Source organism: Caenorhabditis remanei, chromosome X (assembly GCF_010183535.1).
Source record: "Caenorhabditis remanei strain PX506 chromosome X, whole genome shotgun sequence".
NCBI lineage: Eukaryota > Metazoa > Nematoda > Chromadorea > Rhabditida > Rhabditidae > Caenorhabditis > Caenorhabditis remanei.
In genome coordinates, this window is record NC_071333.1 from 7582380 (window position 1) to 7605056 (window position 22677).

The 22677-nt window shown below is 39.4% G+C and overlaps 5 protein-coding genes across 5 annotated transcripts; 1 reads left to right on the plus strand and 4 right to left on the minus strand.

Moving 5' to 3' along the window:
- Nucleotides 1-445: 445 nt before the first annotated feature.
- On the plus strand, nt 446-1493 carry GCK72_023445 (uncharacterized protein; the record flags this gene model as incomplete). Its single annotated transcript, XM_053735400.1, has 3 exons — nt 446-543; nt 596-738; nt 1405-1493. 3 exons carry the CDS (start codon nt 446-448, stop codon nt 1491-1493), a joined length of 330 nt encoding a protein of 109 aa, XP_053578966.1.
- A 4266-nt stretch (nt 1494-5759) lies between these two features.
- Nucleotides 5760-6622, minus strand: GCK72_023446 (uncharacterized protein; the record flags this gene model as incomplete). Its single annotated transcript, XM_053735401.1, has 2 exons — nt 5760-6046; nt 6283-6622. 2 exons carry the CDS (start codon nt 6620-6622, stop codon nt 5760-5762), a joined length of 627 nt encoding a protein of 208 aa, XP_053578967.1.
- A 4609-nt stretch (nt 6623-11231) lies between these two features.
- On the minus strand, nt 11232-11597 carry GCK72_023447 (uncharacterized protein; the record flags this gene model as incomplete). Its single annotated transcript, XM_003102515.2, has 2 exons — nt 11232-11346; nt 11503-11597. The coding sequence occupies 2 exons, from the start codon at nt 11595-11597 to the stop codon at nt 11232-11234; spliced, it is 210 nt and encodes a 69-aa protein (XP_003102563.1).
- Nucleotides 11598-14440: 2843 nt separating this feature from the next.
- Nucleotides 14441-16285, minus strand: GCK72_023448 (uncharacterized protein; the record flags this gene model as incomplete). Its single annotated transcript, XM_053735402.1, has 7 exons — nt 14441-14711; nt 14758-14827; nt 14880-15067; nt 15121-15677; nt 15723-16056; nt 16108-16168; nt 16222-16285. 7 exons carry the CDS (start codon nt 16283-16285, stop codon nt 14441-14443), a joined length of 1545 nt encoding a protein of 514 aa, XP_053578968.1.
- Nucleotides 16286-19276: 2991 nt separating this feature from the next.
- GCK72_023449 (uncharacterized protein) lies at nt 19277-21053 on the minus strand (the record flags this gene model as incomplete). Its single annotated transcript, XM_003102609.2, has 5 exons — nt 19277-19565; nt 19710-19917; nt 20096-20283; nt 20501-20687; nt 20837-21053. The coding sequence occupies 5 exons, from the start codon at nt 21051-21053 to the stop codon at nt 19277-19279; spliced, it is 1089 nt and encodes a 362-aa protein (XP_003102657.2).
- Nucleotides 21054-22677: the final 1624 nt, after the last annotated feature.

Genomic DNA, 22677 nt, shown 5'->3' on the forward strand with positions numbered 1-22677 from the left:
TTTTTTCATCAATTGCTATACAACTCTGACATTTTCTGATCCTTAATAATTCTTTATTCATCTCTCTTGAATTATTTTCTTCGACCTTTTCCGTATTTTCATTTTCTTGGATCATCTTTTCGTATACTCTGATTGATTTTCAAAATGCCCCACCCACGTGAAAACGGCCATTTCGAGTATCCTTTCAATCCTAGAGGGAAAATTGGGAGGAGGGAAACGTCAAAATGGGCGTGGCCTAAGAAGACGTCCTTCTGAGCTCCTCCCCCTTTTTTTCGAAGAGAGAGTCATTGTCATAAGGTTCCCCAAACACATCTAGGAGCACCGGTTTTGTTTTCAGTTTTCTATTTTTTACCGGTTTTCTATCCTCTCTGGTGTTCCCTTTTCTCTTTGGTCTTTTTAGCTTCCAGTCATAGAAAACCTAAAAATGTATGAGTTTCCAGGTACAATGCTCAGCTTCTCGCGACTCACCTTCGTTCTTCTTGTCTCCGCATGCGTCATGGCTATGGCCGCACCAAAACAAATGGTGTTCGGTTTCGGCAAGCGGTTTGTTTTCTGACTATACTAAACTTGTCAGAGCTCATTGAATTGTCTTCAGCTCAATCGACATGAGCGAGATGCCAGAAGACGTTCCAATGAAACGCTACAAGCCAAGAAGTTTCGCAATGGGATTCGGAAAGCGTGCCGCAATGAGAAGCTTCAACATGGGATTCGGGAAGAGATCCGCTGAGCCACAGTTCGGTTAGTTACTCTTTTCTGTGTAGCTTTAGTGAATGTCCATCCCTCTTAGGAAACCTAACCCCCTATCCTGCTCTTACCAACCGCTTCTGTGGTAGTGTTAGTCGAATTTGAAATTCTCGTATGCAATCTGATTTTCATTTAGACGTCGATTCCTTCTAATCCCCACCATCACATCACACAAACGCACCAAAGGGGTGAAAATGGCGCCAGCACTATACCAAAACAGTCTCTCTATTCTCTCTACTCTCTCTCTTTCTTTTTATCTCTGTTTCTCTTTATTCCGATGATTTCAGCACCAAAATCAGTTTCACCTATATTATCTCTCAAATATTCTTTGTCTCTCTGTTCCAACCAATCCAACCCATTTTTCGCACTTGCTGAACGTTTGTCCAGTTTGAAGTTTCCAAGCTGAAATAAAATGTTTCTAGTTAAAATCTGATTTTAATCTTTATTTTCTACAAGAAATTGTATGTCTGAATCGCCAGAGGGAATGTGTGGTTGCTCTGTCTATTTATTGAAGTATGTATGTCCATCTGAAAAGGGTATGTCACCGATTGTCTATCTAGATGTAGATTGTATGTATTTATGTGTGTCTGTGTGTTTTTCTATTTGTCAGCAGGTCCTGGAGGACTCTTATTAGAGGAGAACGAGAATAGTGGTTTTCAGACAACGAAGAGATGCCTGCCTTCTTTGAGGAGGAAACCCCAGTCTTCATCCAAAAACGCAAGTTGATCATGGGCCTTGGAAAAAGATAAAATGTAGGTTTCCTCCTCAAACCAACAAAAGTTTAATGGTTGGGTTTTGAGTTCATCAAGTATTCAATTTTTCTCGAAACATTTTTGACAAAGTCAACCAAAAGTTTTATGTGTTTTATGAGTAGTGACGAGTTCAACAAATGAATAATTCAAGAAAAAACGAGAAAAGCGGTTTTGGATACAATTGAAATTCACGAAAACTATTTCAGATGCCACTTCCGACCTGCCTAGGGACCCCAACTTCAGTCATCACCAATCCTTCTGTGAATCAATCATATGTTGAATTTAAAAACAATCTCCTGAGTCTCAATTTGCTGTTGCTTTGAATAAAAATGAATACTTTGTATTTCTTCAGAGAGAAGCAGCTGACAGACTATACTAGTTTTCGACAGAATGGATTTTTGAACTTTTCCAGGCTCCCATGGCTCAGGCAAAAAGAACTAAAAGAGTGCTGAGAAGTAATTCCAAACCCCTCTCTAAGATCAGATCACTTGCCTCCGCATGACGATCAGAAATCGTCAGTTTTCGGCATTTTTCCGCTTTTCTCGTTTCCTTCATTCGTTTTCTTCATCGCATTCCGGCTGATAGGCGCCTGTTGAGCTATTGGCACAAAGAAAGCCTTGTCTCACTATCTTCTTGTTGTACATTGGCAAAATCGAGAGCAATTGGTTAGACACCTGCTTTGTCGCGTCGGCGCCCCATGCTTCAAGCATCGAACTGATCACCCATCTTCCCTGCCGTCGTCGGTTTTCTTCTTCCTTCTTTTTCTTGTCGTCTTACACACTGGGAGGCTATGTGTGTGTTGGAGGATGTGAAACACTTCTCGAGACCTCAAAATAAGTGAGCAGGTTGAGAAAGGATGAGGTGGGAAGTGATAAAGAAAAAAAGAGGAAAAAGAGTGTTAACATCAGTGAAACTAAAAAATAACGGAAAAGATCATAAAGACAATTTGAGCCACATCAATTTTTGTTAACAACTATACTACGAATATCACCTGTCACTGTGAACATCTCAGGTTCAGTTCTTGTGTTCCTCTCATTTCGAATTTCGGCACTGACACAACACCAACACCTTGATATCGGATTGGCACCCTTCTAAGCGGGTATCCCTTTTCATTTCAAAAAGTTGCATTTCACCGCGTAGCCTCTGATTGTAATGTCATTCTCACACATATTCTCCAAACACTTTCTCATCGGACACATTTCGGAACACACAGGGACCACCCTGTTCTTCACTCTATCATCATTTCGATTCAAATCGATTCCACATTGGATGACATTTCAGTGTCCTCTAGTCCCCCAGCGACGCAAAATTTTGCTCTGATTGCAGGAGTTTCTTGTGTAAAATGTATATAAATCTTTTCGCCGAAACAAGGAAAAAACGTCGATCTCATCTTGCTTCCATTGGTCGATTTTCATATGTTTTAGTGGTCCTGGGAAAATTTAATAGAAGGCTTTACTTTTATGTTTTTGTTTTTCAATTTTAACTAGCATTCTGATGTAATCATAGCGATTGAAGAAAAATATAATTTTTTAAATGAAAATCATTTTTCAGTCCTGTGTTTTTTCTTTATTATAGGTCTTGTCACCAGTTTTTCTCACTGCTCAGACTCTTAGCCAAAGATTACACTCTAAGCATTCTTCACACTTTGGGTGTAATCATCATAATTTTAATAGCCATGGCAATTGTCATAGTCCCTCACACTTTCAAGTGACGTTCTCATTTTCTCATCAGTCACTTATTATTATGTTGGTGTTGACTACTGAACTTTGCCCCAACTTCAATTTTTAGCCTACTCTTCCTCTCCCATTCTTTCCCAATCAACAAGCTTCACCCCAACTTCTTAGGGTCTTTGTCTCGATGTCTTACTCAAAAACAAGTGGCAGAAGATTTCTGCTTTCATCTTCTTGTTCTAAAAGCATCTCTATTTCTCTCTTTAGTTTCCATCTTCACCTCTCTGCCATTGATGCGATCGGATCGGCAGAGGCTGAGAAACGAGGAGAGGTTGTTGTGTCGATGAGAGGGGGATCTCCAATCCTCCCACTCATTTTCTATCTTTCCGCCTCCTCTACGCCAGAGTTTTCTTTTTTCTTCTGCTTCTGAGGTCACATTGACTGATGGATCTGTTCTACGAGAGTGGGCCATTTTCCGGCACAAAATCATCAGAAATCGAGTCCCGCCTCCACAAGAAAACAAAACAAAACATGATGAGAGAGGTCCGAGGGCAAGTCGCCACCAGTTTTGAACACACTGCACTTTGCCCAAAATACCAAATTAGTAAAACATTTTTCCGACTTGATCTTTCATCTTCAATAGGATCTGATTTCAAACAACAATACGCTATCCATGACATTGTGACAACCTACTACACACTTCTGTCATATTTCTGATACATTCTTTTTCCCGTATCATCTTTTTCTTTTCAAAATCATTATCGAAAAATCATTCATTGTTGTCTTTTAGTGTCGTCGTCGAAATGTCTGAGGTGGATGCTCAAGAAGAGTTTCACGACGCCCCGGAAGAGGCTGTCATTGAGATTCAGAAGGAGTTTGTCGCCGAGATTGAGCAAGATAACAGCAATGCTCAACAAGCTGGTAAATTTAAAACTGTTCAGTGTCATAGAATAATATTCAAAATATTCAGAAGGAGAAGAGGACCAACTTGTGACCGCTGAAGCCGACGACGAAAAGAGCGCTCAGCAGGTTGATGAGGACCGTACTGAAGATCAGGTACTGTAATATTATATGTTCAATTAACGGGAAAATATAAGGTTCGAAAAGAAAGTCCTGACATGATTTTTAATATTAATAACACATACCTCGTTGTTCAAAGAAATATCCGAGTTTTGCCTTCAGTTTTCTTCTTTTTTTTCTTTTTTCTGACAATATTATCACCTCTGGCTAACAAACAACAGATACTGCTCACTTATCTGTGTTCCTCTGATTCTATTTCTTCTTGTTCTTTTTGGTATCACTTGCTATATCATCTCTTATTATCTTGTCCCACACCTAACCTATCCCGTAAACAACTTTTGCCCAGGCAACCATCCCACCCGTCAACGACTGATATCGTGATATAAGACAAGAGATTGCTCAATGCGTAGGAGTCCTTTTTCTCTCTCCTCGGCAAAGACTGAGACCTCGACCAAACCTTATTTTTTCTTCCTAGATCCCCTCTGTCTCTGTCGTTTGCAAAACGCAAACAACCAGTCACCCAACCCTTCGCCAATCAGTCAGCTTGGTCTAGAAAATCGGCAATAATTAGTTTGATCCGATTCCAATGTGATCATACCTTTTGAATTTTTTAAGACTATGTTTTAAATACTCAGAAGCATTTTTCTGAAGATCTCAGACAAACTAAAAATATAGCGTTCATCAATTTTTTAATTTGCAAAAAATGTGGCATCTTTCTTAAATTTTATGTTCTGTCCGCAGTTTTATATCCACTATGTTCATTTCTCGCCGAAGTCACGAGTAGAATGTAATGTTTTAAAAATTTCTAAGAACCAGATGGTGCCTTCTTTCATTGCTACCACCAGATTCAACCTGTTCGGTTTAGCTCTTTTACTCTCTCTCTATAGCTGCCAGATCAAACAAATCAACATCTGACTTGTGTGAGTGGGTATATACTTTGCCCACTTATGTTTATAGGTGTTCGTCACTTTCTGCTCAAGTGCAACTTTTGTTCCGAGCATCTATGATTTTTGAGGTTTCAGGTCCCCGATATCACTGGAACGGAGTACGTGGACCCAATGACGACAAGCATGGACGGAATCGAAGATCTTCCAGCCAATGAGGAGACTCAAGTAAGATTTTTGATTTTCCTACTTTATAACTCTCACTAGAATACTAAATTACGTAATAATCACTTAATGTTGTAATACCAACCAAGTTTTGTTTATATCCATACATTTTCTTTTTCAACGTTAGTAGTTTTAACATACTCATATTAGAACCACTACCCAGAAAAACACAAACTCTAATTTTTTCAATTCATTTTTCTAATTCCTACTAATCAGTTCGAAGACACAATAATCGAAGAAGACGAACTTCCGGATCAATTAGAGTCAGCGGAACATCAGGAACCGCGCTCAGAAGTTATTTCCTCAGTTATCGAGGAGGAAATCATTGAAGAAGAAGAAATTGAGGAGAGCGATTACGTGAGTTTCATTAACATTCTACTCATCAACAGAAGAATTAATCAACCAGCCTGCTAGATTAGAACTTCTTCTATTAAACGCCTTCTATAAAACAGAAAACTCTTATCTCAGGTCGAAGAATCAGCTCCAGCCGCTGAAGAGGCAGCTCCAGCTGAGGAAGCCCCAGCTGAGGAGGCAGCTCCAGCCGAGGAAGCTGCTCCAGAAGAGGCCGCTCCAGCTGAAGAAGCTCCAGCCGAGGAGCCAGTTGTTGAAGAAGCCGCCCCAGAAGAAGCTGCTCCAGCAGAGGAAGCTCCAGCAGAGGAACCAGTTGCTGAAGAAGCCGCTCCAGCTGAGGAACCAGTTGTTGAGGTAGCTGTTGAAGAAGCTCCAGCTGATGAGCCAGCGGCAGAGGAAGCTGAGCCAGAAGCAGAGAAACAAGAGTTTGAGCTTCAAGCTCCACCAGAGGGCAAGCGGCCACGCACTCCAAATGATTTGGATACCCCAGCAGCCGATGAGGAGCCAGTTGCAGAAGAAGCAGACGCTTCCTCTGAGGTGCCACCAACTCCAAAAACTGCTGCTTCGGGTAAATACACCTTTGCGAAGAATAAAAATAGTACTGTTTAATCTTTCCAGAAAAACAATCAGTCCCACCAACTCCAAAATCAGCTGCCCCATCCGAGGTGCCAGCTACACCAAAATCCGCTGCCCCATCCGAGGTTCCACCAACTCCAAAGTCTGCTGCACCCTCTGAGGTGCCACCAACACCGAAGTCGGCTGCTCCTTCCGAGGTTCCACCAACTCCAAAATCCGCAGCCCCATCGGAGGTGCCACCAACTCCAAGATCTGCTGCTCCATCGAGTGTCCCACCAACACCAAGATCGGCTGCGCCATCAGATGTGCCCCCAACTCCAAAGAGTAACGGGCATATTGCCAATGGTAGCATTCCAGGAACTCCATCAGTTGCCCAGGAAAGGTACGTATTCTTTGACATACCATGTTTCTTCAATTTCTCTGCATGAACCTATCCCTCCCAAACACACCACTAACTTTTCTTTTCATTTCACCCCTCAAACCACGCACCATTTCAGCGCTAAGGCTACTCCAGTTGCCACCCCAGCGGCCACCGCTACTCCAGCTGCGACAGCTACTCCAGCTGCAACTGGAACACCAAAGGCTGAAACTGCTTTCAACTTTGAAGAGACTCCTGCCACACCAAGATCCAGTGTGCCAGCTACTCCAATTGATTCAAATTTGACTACTCCAGCTGCTCCAAAGACACCAAAAACTCCAAAAACCCCACGCACGCCACGTACCCCACGCACTCCAAAAACACCAAAAACTCCAGCTGCGTGAGTTTTCTCCTATGCACTTTCTACACTTTTCTATTTTTTACGTTTGGCTTCTCCTACTTTTAGTTCAAAAATACATTCATCTATGAAATAACTGTAAATTAATTTGATTCAGAGCAGAGCCAGAACCAGAGCCAGTTGAGGAAGAACCAGTTGCCGAGGCTGAGCCAGAGCCAGAGCCAGTGGCAGAGGAAGCTGAGCCAGAGCCAGTAGCAGAGGAAGCTGCTCCAGAACCAGAAGCTGAAGAAGCTCAAGAACCAGCTGCATCTGAGCCAGAGCCAGTTGCTGAAGAAGCTGCTCCAGAACCAGAAGCTGTTGAGGAGCCAATCCAAAAGACTGAGGTTGCGGAAGAGGAATCTGCTCCACCAGCAGCTCGTCAATCATCTCCATCTCCACCACCAGCTCGTCGTCGTGTTCAATCACCATCTCCGGAACGTCAACGTTCTTCACGTCACGCTGATCGTGACATCACTAGCTACGACGAAGATTCGTACAGAACTGTTCCACCACCAAGAATCCCAGCTGCCACTTCCTTCTCTTCGTGGAGTCCACCAGACAAGCAGAGCTACACTCCAATCAGGTATCATATTTCATCCAACAGAATAAACGTTCAATTTCTTTTTAGTCCATTCGTGAGCACTGCTAACAAATATCGCAACGAGTATACCTCTGGCACCAGCTACCGCCCAAGCAACATCTACACCTCTCACTTTGACGATATTGTTGCTACCGGAGCCTTCTCATCTGCTCTTTATTCTACTACTCGTTTGATTGAGAGATCACGCAGTCGTACTCGTGAACGCAAGCAAGCTATGAGATCTCAAAGATCTGCTTCAAACTATTACAGGTGAGAAACTTATCAAATTCTGAAACTTTTTCTACTCGGATCTTTCAGATACGTCTCTCAATACCCAGCTCCAACCCGTACCCGTGAATACTCAACACCTCCAAGCCATGCTATCAGCCGTCCACCAAGCCGCGCTTCCAGCTTTATCTCATTCCTTGACTATTCGGATGCTAAGCAAGGAGAACTCTCCCGTGGCAACTCCCGCACTTCCATCTACGGAGATTCACTTTCCAGAAGCACTTCCCGCGCTAACGTTGACGCTTATTATGGCGGTGGCAGACTTTCTCGTGTTGACAGTTACGTTCGTGATATCCACACTCCATACGAATACGAGGTAAGGGGGGTTTCGGGGGCTATCTGATGGGAAGAAACTTAACAATAAGAAGTGAGAAGTGCTATACAAACATTAGAAATGCGATATCAATTCTATTGGGTTTTCAATTCAATCATTCTTTTAGGTTCCATCCACATACGACAGATACCGTTCATCGTCCCGTGGACCAGTTTCTTATTCAACTGTTAACGGATACACCGTAAGTTTGAACATTTTGTGTGAAACACTGGTGTCTAATAGGTCTATTTGTCAAGAGGTCTCTCAAGTGACAGAACTTGTCAATGATCGCTTTAACTATTTTGAGTTACTTTATTATTTTGCCTGCTTAACTGAAAGAGTATAATATTGGGATTCGAAAAAATCCAATTTTTTGGAATGAGCAATTTTAAGTTTTTTCTGCAAGATGTCTGATGCATCAGTTCAGTTTTAAGTTTATGTGATCGTTTTTTTTTTGCTTTCTCTCAGAAAAAGATATTGTATCTATCATCCGGTGAAGTGCAGTAGCAAACACAAACAGTATGGTAACAGTAACTCGAGGCGAAAAATACACGCACTTTGCGAGTCAAGCGGAGGAGACAGTTGAGCAGCACAAACACCTGAGCCCACTTTAAACCCCAAGGCAACAAGAAAAAAAGTCGTTGGGGCTGCGCTCATCTTATCCTCGCAACTCAAAAGCATCCACACAGGAGCCAATCGGTTGCTTGTTGCGTTTCCTGCTCCTTTCTCCGCTTGGTTTTGAAAAGGAAAAGCCAGAGCGTTCCATCCACTTTTCTGGGAGCTAGACCTCATCCCGGACACTTCACCTAAATACATTTTTCTCCTTATCCTCCCACCACTTTTTCGCTAGTCTTGTCAGATAGTTTTCTATTGACTTGGTCTAGTCCAGCAGCCGCCACCAGTTGCCAGATCTCATCATTCACCAAATATAACTATGTATCTCTTCTCGAAAAAACGCATATTCAGACAAAAATTCGACCTTGTAAGTTAAGAATAAGTGTTGCTGAATGAGCCTGTAAAATTGACACTGTTTCTGACCATTAATTGAATATCAAAAGATCAAACCAGTGTTTCACACAATAACCAACACATTCTTGACTCCCCACCCGTTCACCAATGATTCCAGGCGTATACCTCATCTCCATCTTACGTTGAAACTGATTCCACCCGTAGAATGAAGAGATATCAGAGAGATACAAGCCCGGCGATGGTTCGCAGCATGTATGAGGTCAGAGCATCAAGACCTTTTTTTATCCATGCCCCATGTCCCAAGACAATTTTAACGTCCTTGTCTAACCAGTCCCTGTTTGGTGTTGACTAACCGGAATGCATGCTCAAATTCCGGAAGCAAATGTCACGTGTCATCTGATTTTCAGGGACGCATTGGACAACTCGAAAGATCGCTGTCTCGCGAAGTGATCCAGAAAGACAGAGTATGTTGTTTTGTCCATTTATTTTTCAGCAGTCATGTAGTTTCTCTGAAATTGTCCTTTTTTATATGTTATATATGTAAAAATTCAGTTGCGCTCCGAGTACCAACAGTTGTCCTCCAAACTTGACCAGGCTGTCCGTCAAATGGAATTGCTCAGGTCTAATTCATACAGCAGCTATCGTGGACAATCTCTTCCCCGCACTAGCGTCTACTCCCACTTCTATCCGCACTACTAAATGTCATATTTTCCCAATTTTAGTCTCTTAGTTGCATCCACTTTTCCATGTCATGTTTTTCAATTGATAATGTTACTTTTTACATTTTCAATCTAGCTTCCATTCTATTTTCACAATTCTTTAACTCTTCGCACCTCTAAACGCTGCAAAGTTTTGATGAAATCTCCTGATTCTGCAGGAGTGATGTTCAAATTATCTTTATACTACAATCAAATTTGACTTTTCTCTATTTTCTTCTGTTCTGCAACCACCCCTCTTCTTAATTTCATGACTATCCTTTATACCTGTATAACGTTTATATTCTGATAACACGCAAAAAGGTAAGAGAATGGATATGTAACTGTTTGTGCAGTGCTGTGACAATTTCATGTTTTATTCCACTTATTTGTTTCATTTAATATGTAGACCCGACCCCAAATGACAAAAACATAATATTTCTATCACATTAGACTTTTGTGTAACACTAACTAGAATTCAACACCTATTAGAGTGTGTAATACTTGACACATCTCGAACAAACCTTCAATGTTTCCAACTTTTCAGCCCGTATACACCTCCCAGTATGGAAGATCAACGACTGATAAATCGGCCGGATATTCGGCGCTCCATAGCTTATACTCTGGATTTGCGCGCGACTGGGCTACCTTCAACTGAGAGGTGAGGAATACGGAGGGAACTTATTCTAATTTCAATTTGTGTTTTCAGGTGGCGTTTGGGAAATGTTGTTTATGGTGGTTTGTATCGCAAGAAATACGATCCTGACCTAGAAAAAGCTGTTCAATATTATAGTTCATGTGCTAAAAGAAGAAGATCCTAAACATTTATATTTAGCCAATCCCATCCTCCTACTTTTGACCCCCTCTCTCTTCCATCTCTGTTTTCTGTTTATTTCTCCTAAAGACACACATTTTTCTTTGAGTCCGTGATGCCAAGTCATTGAAAATTATCCTTCCATATTCAAAACGAAACGAACATCTGAATTTAGCTTTGTAGATTTTTGTCAGTTTTTATCTCTATTGAATTTCTAAACGATGCTTCTTTTCTTGAATTTGTCTGAAACTAACACCAAGCCTTTCCAAACAAAAAACTAACCTTTTCTCCTATCTATCTTTCCAACACCCAGACATACTGCCTATTGTAAACATCAACACATTTTTTGTATTTTTTTGTATTAATTCAACAACAATACGTTTGATCATTATCTTCTTTCTAAAACCCTTTTGTAGATTTTATCATTTGATTGAATTTTGAATTTTGTAATGAATAAAGTGAAATGAAGAAAAATTGTTTATGGACATGAAAAAACAAAGAATGAGATGAACCCGCTGTACAATAAGAACTGAATGAACGAAAATAACCAGATGGGATATAACACCGTAGAACGATAAGTCATGTCGAAAAGGTTTTAAAGATCAGTGATTCCACTCCATGGATCATTAGAGCAAACAATCGTTGCTGGCACTTGCATCACTTTGAAAAATCCAGACCACATAAGTGGAAGGCCAAAGAAGCAAATCGACCTGAAATATGAGTACATTTCAAAAAACAATTTCTGAGGACGTTTACTTTTTTAAACAAGCGTAAAAGTACATTAAATTGATTTCTTATCTTATCAAGTCAGAGAAACTACTTTCAAATGTTAATTCGTTTCCGATCAAATTAGTCCTTCAACTTACATTATAAATCCAGTTGCTGTAGAAGCAAGGGTAGCAGCTTTGCGCTGTTCATTGTACACTCTCTCCAATTGAAGGCTGATTTTGGATTGGCTCATCTGAAAATGGGCAACTTATTAGATAATGAAAAAATGAGAATGAGGAATAGAAGGCGTGTGAAAATAGTAGATTGAAACAAAATAAGAACCGGCTACCCGGCAGCGCAAAGATTAGGATGAGAGTATCTATCTACAGGCGCTCTTAAATTTTTAAATGTGGAAAGGAAGTGGTCGAAAGGAATCAAGAAAGGGGAACGAAGAGAGTGGAGAATTGGGAAGAACGACTGATCGAGTGGTCGGAACCTGACAAAGGGAACAAATAAACTATGGATGGAAAGGTTGGTGGGGGCAAGTCAAAAGGAAAGTTCATTGGAGAAAAGTGATTGCGCGACGCTGCTTTGTGTTATAAAGACGAATTCACAGACAAATTTAAGAAGTTCGAATTCATCGTTGTTATCGGATGATTCTATTTGTGACTAACACTTACTGACTGACCATGGTTACCGAACAAAGAAGTTTCAGTAACCCTTCTCAATAAGAAGATTAGTCAGGCATTAATAGGAGTAAGATCTTACCTCCTGACCCATCGGTCAACCGTCATCCTTTTTATACTCCGCCTAATCGAAACAATATCTTCACGCTCCCCAAACTAGAGCGTGTTATACTCTGGTTTTATCTTATTCAAAACCAGTTTCTTGAATCATATGATAGTTTCGAAATCCGTGGTCAACCTCAATCCCTCCCACCTGCACCTCGATCAGATGTTCTGACGAGTGTGTGTCCTTGACATACTGTATTGGATGTATGTAACAGTACCAGGTGGTTACTTGTTGCTTATCTCAATCTATGTATCTTTTTCTCTTGCAAGATTGAAGATTATCCATCGCAATGCGATCATGTGCTAGGGATACGAACCAGTGATCTTGGAAATTTGGAATTGGTGATTGACCAACTGTATAAACAGATTTCAAGGAGGTCAAAGTCAAGAACGGAAGCAAAACAATGACGATATCGAATTGTCTTGTATGGCGAACATTAGGTGTTCCTTTAGATAAGGGAAAATGTGACTTTCATTTTCTCCACCTATCCCTTTTTTCATTCTCTGTTTTCACTAACCGAAGTCATTAATTTTGAAGAATTGTCAGCAAGTAGGTAGGCACATTAGGGAAAGTTTAAAAGCAAACACCTGGATGGAATACAAAATAACCTTTGGTTCAGAAAAAGTTGTAAGAAAAACAAAAAGAAACGGTATTTAAAAAAGTAAAACTTAATGGGTTCGGAAGAAGGAGAAAAAAAAACGGGAAGAGGGCAAAAACACACGGAATGGGCGCCCGGCGCCGAAGCATTTCATTCTTCATACAAAATTGTGTTACTGGAGCGATTCGAATGGATACGGATCGACCTTGACTTAGTTTTCGCCTCTTTTTCCGATAACAGGCCGACTATCACTTTCACTACCTTTTATGTCAGTTCAAGCGCCGACCTTTTTTTGCACAGGCAGTTGGAGAGAAATTAGGAAAAGAAAATGGGAGAAGAAGATAGAAAAGTGAAAATAAGAATGAGAGTAATGAAAGAGAAATGGACGACTTCCGAGATAAGCAATCAGTTTCTCTTGACCTTTTCAGGATAATAAGAAACAAAAACGGATTTAAACACAACAACAGTCAGGACAACAAAAAACACTTATTTTTAAAGGAACGATAACTTATTATATACAGTACAGTAATAACTGGAAAAGAAATCTCACAGATTCACAGAGTGTGCAGACTCCATAACAGTATTTTGGACATAATGAGAAAGAATTTTTATTTCTGAAAGTGCAAGTTTATGTGAAGCGTATCTACGTAAATACAGGTGACCTCACCACAAAAATTAATCCTGAAGATGGAACAACGTTAGTTCTAATCTAGATGCAATCATCACTATTCAAACTTTTTTACAAATGGTGAACGTAAGCAAGTAAAAATGCTGAACTAAAACAGAAATCGGTTTTTCGTTATTCAAATTATGTCACGTTAATTCAACTCAACTATCCATTTTTACTATTTTGTAAATAGTTATGAGAAAATTTTTATTGTCACAATCCGAATAATAATCTTGTACATTCAATACTCATGAAAATCTAACATTTCGTTCTATTCTACACATATACTTGCAAAAATACTCTTCGAACCACAAAGTACACTCTTATTTTGAAGAAGTGCAAAACGATAAGCCTTTGCTGACCTCCGAAGTCACAAGATGTCGCCGATCCGTCTTGACACAATTAGTACCGGTAATCTGCGGAGGAGTGTGAATACGAGATCTCCCATCTGTACGCGCATTCCATTCTTCTTTTTCTCATCTTGATTTTGATCAAATACTTTCAAACCCATTCGATGGGGGTTCGATTCCCCCCGAATGCGGTTTTTTTTTTCAATTTGTTCAATTGGTAATTTGATATATTTTCTCGGCCAAAAATAATTTATTGCTCACATTTGCCAAATAAAAGGGAAACCCTTCCCTAATTATTTACAAATGAGTGATAGCGTTAAATAATAATGGAAGAAAAATTACACATGAAAGCAGTTGGGTTGAAGCGAGAAAAATTTAGAAGTGGATAAAAAATATAGATGACGAACAAAGCTTCAAACCATTATGCGTAAAGCTGCAAAGCGTTTAATAACAAACTGCGCAATCAGTACAAAAATTAGTGATTTTCAGAATAAAGTAAAAAAGACCAGTGGTGTTGGTGGATGTGATGGATGAGCTTGGTATGTTTACACCTTACAGTAATTGTACCAATGGTCATAGTTCTCATTGGGAAACGGGGGTCTAGCTAAGCATCGGGACTGATAAACAAAATGGGCATGGGCAAATTAGGAATAGCATAGTGGATAAGGAAAGAAAGATCCAGATGGTACTTAATGATGTTGATCTGGTCTCTCGTTTCGGGCAGCAGCTGGTCTTTGAGTCGGGAACACCGTAGCCAAAATTGGTGCAACCGTAGCGTGTGGGTGCTCGTTGATGGTTGAGTTAGCACCCGAATTGCTGGTTCCGGCACGGTTAGCTGTTGGTTGAACAACGACAGTTGGCGGAGATCCTCCATGAGCGCGTCTCTCTGCAAGTGGACGGATTGGGTGTTCATCCATGCTGTTGTCATGGCTCAAAGCAGCAAGACGCCAAGCGAGAGTTCTGAAAACAGGTAAATTAGAAAATTGAAAAAGAAAGAATGATTTACCCATCGGAACGGATAGCCTCCACACGAATCGCCTCAAACATAGCTTCCATTTTCGACATTCTCTGGTTGACTGAAATTTCATCAGTATGAATTGGAAATTTTGGAAATTAATTTCAACTTACGTTTTTTGACTTCAGCTTCAGTGGCAAGAGCACGTCTCTTCTCTTGGTTGCAGAGGCCAACAAGCTTCTTATTCTCGATTTGTAAGTGGGTCGCCTCATTCATTTGTTGACGAGAACTTGATGGTGGTGGTTGCTCGAAGTTTCTGACGATTGGAGAGTGAGCAGTCACTGCGGAGGGATTTAGCTCTCTGAAGTTACGAGAAAATTGTACATGAATCTAATAGCGAGATATTAAACATACTTTTTTTGTGCAGCAGCAGCATGAAGTGCAACTTCAACAGTATCGTCAAAATCGACGAATCCATTGACATAGGCCGTCTCGAGGGTCTGCTGGAGTTTGCGTTTTTCCTCGTTCATCTGGCTCATTCTCTTTCCGAGAGTATTGATTAGAAGCTCTTGCTCCTGTTCCAAAGCAGACTCGTGGTCTACCTTCTCAGCACGCAAGCGCATCAATTCCTCTTGATAGCTTTTTTCGGCGCGACTGCAATAGGTACGGAGACGTTCAATCTCCGCTTGCTTGTCAGCCATCAATTTCTCTGCCGCCTCGTCTCCATGAACATCCGGAATTTTGGCGACGTTGGCCATGAGTGACTTCGTCAGAGACTCCTCGTCCTTCTGATACTTCTTCACGAGGTAATCCTTGTCTTGGTTCAACTGTTGGATCTTCTTGAGAAGTGAGTTTGAAATGTATTCCTCCTCTTGTTCGGCCTTAGTGAACATCTGGACAGCGGCAATTCGGAGTTGCTTGTTTGCTTCAAGAAGTTCTTTGTTCTCGCGTTTGCGTAAAGCGTTGACATGCTGAAAACGTAGAAATTTTAAATATTTTCTGGCTAAAAAACTTACTTTTTGGCGGTAGAAGCGATACATCAAATCGAGCATCTCGTATGGCAGTTCCTTGCGTAGTTTTCGGTGATTTTCCGGAAGTGGAGTTGTCTGATGCACTCGATAGACCGTTCCGTTGTGGGGCGCCGGCTCAAACCACGTTGGTTGCTCGGTGATCAAGAACTGGTAGAACTCCGGGTATCTCGAGTGAATGTCCCTATCGGCAATCATGTCACCGACGCAGACGTTCATCATGATTGTACGGTTCCCCTCGAAGTCCTCCGGATCGATGATCTCGGCCTCTGAGTTGCGCGACGAAAACATCGAAACACTTGCTCCGATCGATGAACCAGGGCTAAAATTAAGACATTTTAATTGTTTTTTGTTGAAAAGGGACGAAAAAAACCTTGGAGCAAACGGCTCGTGTCCACTGGAGTGACTGCGATGAACAGAGAACGAGGATTCACCTGAAAACAAAACAATTATTGATTTTTGTCGATGGCAATATGATTAATATCACCTCTGATCGACGGATCGATGTGTAATGCCTCATTTTTGCCGGTAGAACGTCTTGAATGATCCATTATACGGTTTCTATACTGAAAATTGATAAAATATGCGAAGGAAACTAACGAATTGGGCTAAAACACGAAGAAAAATGAGGAATAGAACGACTGTTCATTGGCATGTGTTCGAAAAAAAAGAGGGAGAGGAGTGTTCACTGGAGCGCGTTTGCACACCCCGCTGCCGGCCGCCATCAAGAAAGAAAAAGAAGGGAGAAGAAAGCTGTGTCGTTGGTTTCTCGCTGTCCTTTTTGCAGTACTTTTTTGCGAACGAATTCATGGGAAATGTAAGAAAAACTGCTGCATGTGACCACGAAACAAAAAAATCAATGGAATGATTGAGAAGTATAGCGAGAAAGGGGTTTAGTAATTGAACAAAGAAATGATTTTGCTTATCAAGCCATCATTGTCCACCAAATGAAATTGTTTTCGTCTGAGTTTTTTTTCAACGAAATGTTTTACTTTTTTCTTATGGTTTTTCTGGGTATTTTCAAATTGGGAAAACAAAAACTTTGATATAACGGACATACACTGTGATTAGTTTACTCGCGAAATTTTTTTTTTCATTTTGAATTTCATAGAAACAGGGAAACAATGACAAATAAGGATAATGAAAAACGCAAATGAAGGCAATAAGAAGGCGAGATTGGCAGTACCCTTTGGCCACGTAGGAGGATGTGTGATGAGTATGCACACTCATGAATAAAAAAACACTCAATGCACTCACACAATTTCACTCAAATGGAGAACAGACAAAGTGTTCTATTTTCCACTAACAAAATGTGGAAGAGGTGGAAGAATAAAGGACAGGTCAGTTGACTGATGAGTAATCAAAAGAGTTTAGGTGTAAAGTGTTTGCACAGTCTGTTTAGAAATGAACTAGTTGTCATGTTCCACAACTTTTGAGATGATATCATGATATTGGGTCGACTTACTGCTTTACTTGTACCAGAACATTTTCCATTGTTACTCATCGTTCTTGGATAAAAGCCGAAGAAGAATATATATGCTGCAAAAAAAAACGTTGTGGGTGTTCCAAAAAACGGGAGAAAGAGTAAAAAAGAGAAACTCGTCATTGTGCCACCAAGCGAGAGAAGGGAAATGAAAAAAAGGGCATTTTTAGTGGGAAAGGGATGAAAAAGAGCGATTGACGGCGTCGAGATGAGCAGCTCCATGCAATGGAAATTGAACGCTTTGAGCTTTCGTTTTTGGTGAGGATTGGATAATTGGCATTTGGCAGAAGCGGTGTATTTTTTGGGTTTGTGAGAAGACGGGAAACAACATTTGCAGTGGAAAGAAGAGGTGCTATGTTTTTAAGGAGGGTATTTATACTGAAGAGAGTCTGAGAGCACCTGCTGTTTGAGGATAAGCAAGATTTAGAGTAGCAGTTATTAGAAAAATGAGATGCACTATAGATCTACTAAACATCTGAAAATAGCTCGAATGACGATTCTCTCAACATGACTTCAATTTTTGTATGAACTACTATATATGGAAAAAAAACACACAAAAGTTATACAGAACGTCGGTCAATTTGTTAAGTACCAACGGTCACATGCACTTCATAAGTTTCCAAGAAAAAATTATAGGGTGAAAAACTGGAGATTAGAGAGAAGTGTCACATGATATTAAGTTTTCTAAACTGTTCTTTTGAAAATAGTACATGTTTTCAAGATGGTATCTCTCCAAAAATCTTCTTCTCCCTTTTTTGAACACTCGTTTTTTGCAGTATACCGAGAAAGGAAAGTGAAAGGGATGGTAAAAAAAATAAGGCACTTGGGAATTTCGTTTCTGTTGTTTTGTATTCCTCTCTTTTTTTAGGGATCCTATCTTCTATCTTATCATATCAAACAAAATGAAAGAGATAGTGAAACGGTATAAAGAACAAAAGTTCAAAAAAAGGACGGTTTGGACAGCCGCACGTACACAAAGGGCAAACATGATATGGCAGATTGAAAACACTTAGTTGGCGGTTTGCAAATGAGAAAAAATTGAAACCGGATACAAATTCCAGTCAAAACGGAACACAGCCTTTTTCGATTTATAACTTGGTTGAAGTTTATATTTGTTTGGCAAATTTTCTCGTGCATCTAGTTATTCTAAACAAAAGAGGTTCTTTTAGAAGGTTTTTGAACGTCTTTTCCCATTTGGCCAGCACAGCTCCAAATATGTGACGTAGGCATCTCCATCTTTTTTACTCTATTTAAAAACGAATGGGAAAGAGAAAAGGAAAAGAAATGAATTTATTGGACGAATGAATGAATGAATGAATGTTGGCTTGAATAACGGATAAATGAAAAATAGAACCACAAGCCCATAGAGTTTCGGAGGTTAGAGAAAAGACAAAAAAAAAGATTTTCAGAGTAGATAACGCATCAAAAACAAAAACTCATTTATTTTTAAAACAAAACAAAATTATTTTCCAAAAAAAAAAAACAAAGTTTAACCCAAACATAGTCATTCATGGACTATATGGTCAATGGTTATTATTGCTGTCAATGCAACGCTGAAGTGAGAGTCTTGTATGCTAATTTCTGTACAATTCCGATCGTTAACCAGTCTCAGCTGACATCTTTGAGCTTTCTCTGATGTTAGTTCCATCAAGTGATTTCAGAGATTATTCATTTTTTGCATCCTCGTCATCCCAATTTTTGTATTTTGCGGTCTTGCTGATTTTGAATGATAGGTAACTAACGAGTTGAACTTCTTTTTAAAAAAATATTAAAAAAGAAGAGTTTATTGTTGAATATAACGTACCACGTTGAAATTAGAAGGGTGAATATCAATAATATGGATAATAGAAAATACATTGTTTTTTGTGAACGACGAGAGGAAAGTTTAAATAATTTTGCCAATTAACAATAAGTTATAAGAAGATAAGGGGAACATGTTGGAAGTACATCAACTCCTAGTACATTTGACAGGAATATGTGGGGAAAAGGGAGGTGGAGTCAAAAAAAGTAAGCTGTGATAAAATGTTTTGGGGATCAGTGAGGATCAAAGAATAAAAACTTATTCTTTATTTTTGTTATGAGGAATAGTCGCTGTTCTTTTAATGAGCTTCTTTTGAGTGATTTGTTGGCGCTTACGGTAAACAACTTTTGCGTTGACTTGATATGTCTTCTTTTTACGGTTTTGACGGACGATCCAACAGATGATAGCAACGATGAAAAGAATCAGTGCCACTGTACCACCGAACAAGATGAAATCGACGTCGGTTGGAAGAGATTTTGAGGTACTCAAATGGAATGTCATTGTAATGTTGACATCACGAGTGGTTCCAATCGCCAAGAGTTGAAAGCTGAAAAAAATAGTTGAAGTTGTATTGAACTTTTCATTATAGTTCACAGAGGTTAATCTCAAGTATGTATTTCCAAGAATAATGTCTTAAATTTTAGTTTTTAAATTGTAGTGGAACATAGTCTGCCGTTCACGACATCCGTACCTCAAGTTGTCATCGGATGGAGTCGAGCAGTAGATTTGTTTGAGCACATTAAATCCATTCAGAAGCTCTTTCTCAATCAAGATTGGCTTATATGGTTGGACATCCAACTTGAAATCGTAAGCAAAACCACACTTAACCAACTGGAACACAATATCTTCTGATGACGCATATGTGAAAATGATGTGAGCACTGAGATTTGCATCAAGGGCTGAAATAGATTTACCTTGATTCAAGAGTACGCCAATTTGAAAAAAAAGTTTAAAAAAGTTCAAGATAAGCGCCGAAGTTTATATTTTTTATTTTCGATGTTTTCAATCATCAGAAATTGCAAAGAAAATGTTTTGAAGCTATGTTCTGACTTGATAAGTGAAGCTCAATAGTCATACCTTTAGTAATGAGTGCATTCATCATCACATTAAAAAGATTTTTTGTGTTTCCATAGATTTTGACTTCTTGAGATTCGATGGGTTCTTCAATTGGCTTGGGATTGGCTTCAATATGGAATTTATAAATTGAAGGTTTTCTATAGCGTTGTTTGGATGAGCCCGGCTCCTTCGCGTAGAGGAAGACAGTTCTGAAAGCATGTGTATAGTGTTGCGGGGGAGATGATTTCCTAGGGACAAAAATGAGATTTAGATCATGGACATAGTTTATGAAATTCTAATGATGATTGAAGAAAATATTTTGCTTCTCCGAAAAGAACAATTTAGAATGTTGAAAATGGAGCATATGTGCAACCACGGGGCTTCTAGCGTTCCCGATTTCAGACCACTATTTTTCTCTTAACTCACGTGTTTTTGATACTGCATTTCTCCTCCAAGGTCCAAAAATATTTGATCCAAGGTTGATCAAAAATAATTCTGGCTTTCTCAATTGGCTCGATAGTCCTCCACAATGTCTTATTACAATGTTTTAAGACAAAATGGGCAGGAGCCTTACAGCTAAAATTCATTCCCAGTGGTTTTTTGCGGTGAAGAACTGAAAAAAAAGATTTTACTACGTTCTGATGAAAGATTTTCAAGGAAAACCACTCCTTCATGAAACTGGATTCTCAGATATATATTCAAAATGATACGGTTAGGTTATCTGTCTGTTACAATTATTCGGATATGAAGAAGGAAACTCACGATACGACATGTATTCACTAAATGTTTGATTAACGTTAGAAGTGATGACCATAGGTATGTATTCCAGAGATTGTGTATTAGTAGTATTAGTAGTTCCAACATTTGTTCCATTGAAAAACAATACATCTTGCTCAACATTGGTATTTTTTTGGATTGGGTTGTGGACAGCAGTTGTGAAAACTATTTGAAGAGTGAGAAAAGTGACAATTAATGCCATGGTTGTTTTCTTTTTCATTTCAATCGAGGTTCCCAACAAATGATCTGGAATAAAATGTTGGAGTGAGATATGAATATAAAACAATCGAAAACAATAGAACGGAGAAAAAGAGAGAGAAATATCACAGTTACATGATTTAACTCTAGCTGCCCAACATTTAGAACGCGTTTTTTGTATATGTTTTGATATCGGTCCTAATCACTGATTATTCTAAAATTGTCAAAAATGCAGTCTTTCTGTTTCGAACAATTGCAATCCAACGAAGTTACAACCTATCAAGATGTTTTTTTGTCTTTCTACACAATTAAAGGTTTTCCTATATGTTTTGTTTCTTTTTAGAGTACCATTACTACCAAACCATGTGTAAGCCCGACGTCATGTACATAGGAGTCATCGGACATGCTATATCTCTGTGCAGCTATGATCAATGTTGGAGGATCAATGATGATGAGTCATTGGTACCATGTGACTGACAAAATGTACTATAGAGTCACGAATCATTTTGGTAAAGTTGTTTCTCACAAAGAATTAGTATCGAGAGACACTTTTCTAATCTAGGTTTTCTGAATAGATTGTGAAAGAGTTGTGAACAAACTAAGCTTTGGTTTGATCTATCAGCAAGTTTCAGTCAGAAGTGATGAAAAAAATTGCAGGCATAAACTGGAGATGATCTGAGAGAAAGCAGAAAGTCACCATTCCCAACAAGTGGAAACATCAAGAATGACTGCTTCAGAAACCGATGCCTTCTCAATAAATGGGCGGAGTTTGTATAGGTAGGCGGAGCTTACAGTAAGAGAACGCAGTTTTTGCAAAGACGCCTGTTTTGCAAACTGAAAAACTGTGCTGACTAATATTCTCGAACAACAAAATGAGAAATTTTTAAATTTCAGATAACGATTCTTATTTCAGTAATTTCAGATAACGATTCTTTTGATTTCAGATAACGATTTCTGTAACTGTTCAAATCTGTAGGGATCTTACTGTACCATGAAAAAATGTATAAAAACTCAGAAAAAATACGGATCAGAGAAAACACAGAGACCAAACGCAACAACCATTCCCGCTTTGCTGGACTATTCCGCTTCGTTCAGAGGGCGGAGCTTCCCATAAGAAGGCGGAGTTGATGTTTGATCTATCTTTTTTTGTTTGAAACAGTGTTTCATAAGGTGTTTGGAGCGGGTCCTTTTCTATGCGAAGTGTTCAGTAAGCGATGGCTTGACAATAAAGGGGCGGAGTTTAGAAATGGACACAGCGTTTTTTTTTTCGAAATGAGCAAAAACCATCGGAGAATTAAACACTAATCGATCAAACAACATTCTATTCTCAAAATCTCATTTTTCACAGTATTATACTATGAATATAGGAAAATAGTGCTCATTTATAGAAACTGCCGAACTTAAAAACAATGATGTCCAATGGTTTCCAATTTTCTCATATAAGAAAATCAGAGTTCAAAATTGGAGAGTTAGACACATTTCAATCAATTTAGGATCTATCAGATTTCTAGATACAGTCTTGTTTGATAAAAAATGAAAACACTCCTTTTATTCAAAATCGCAGTTAACCAATTGCATTCAATATTGAAAGTGGAAAATGGTCATTCGCAGTTTTCTATAAAATCTCA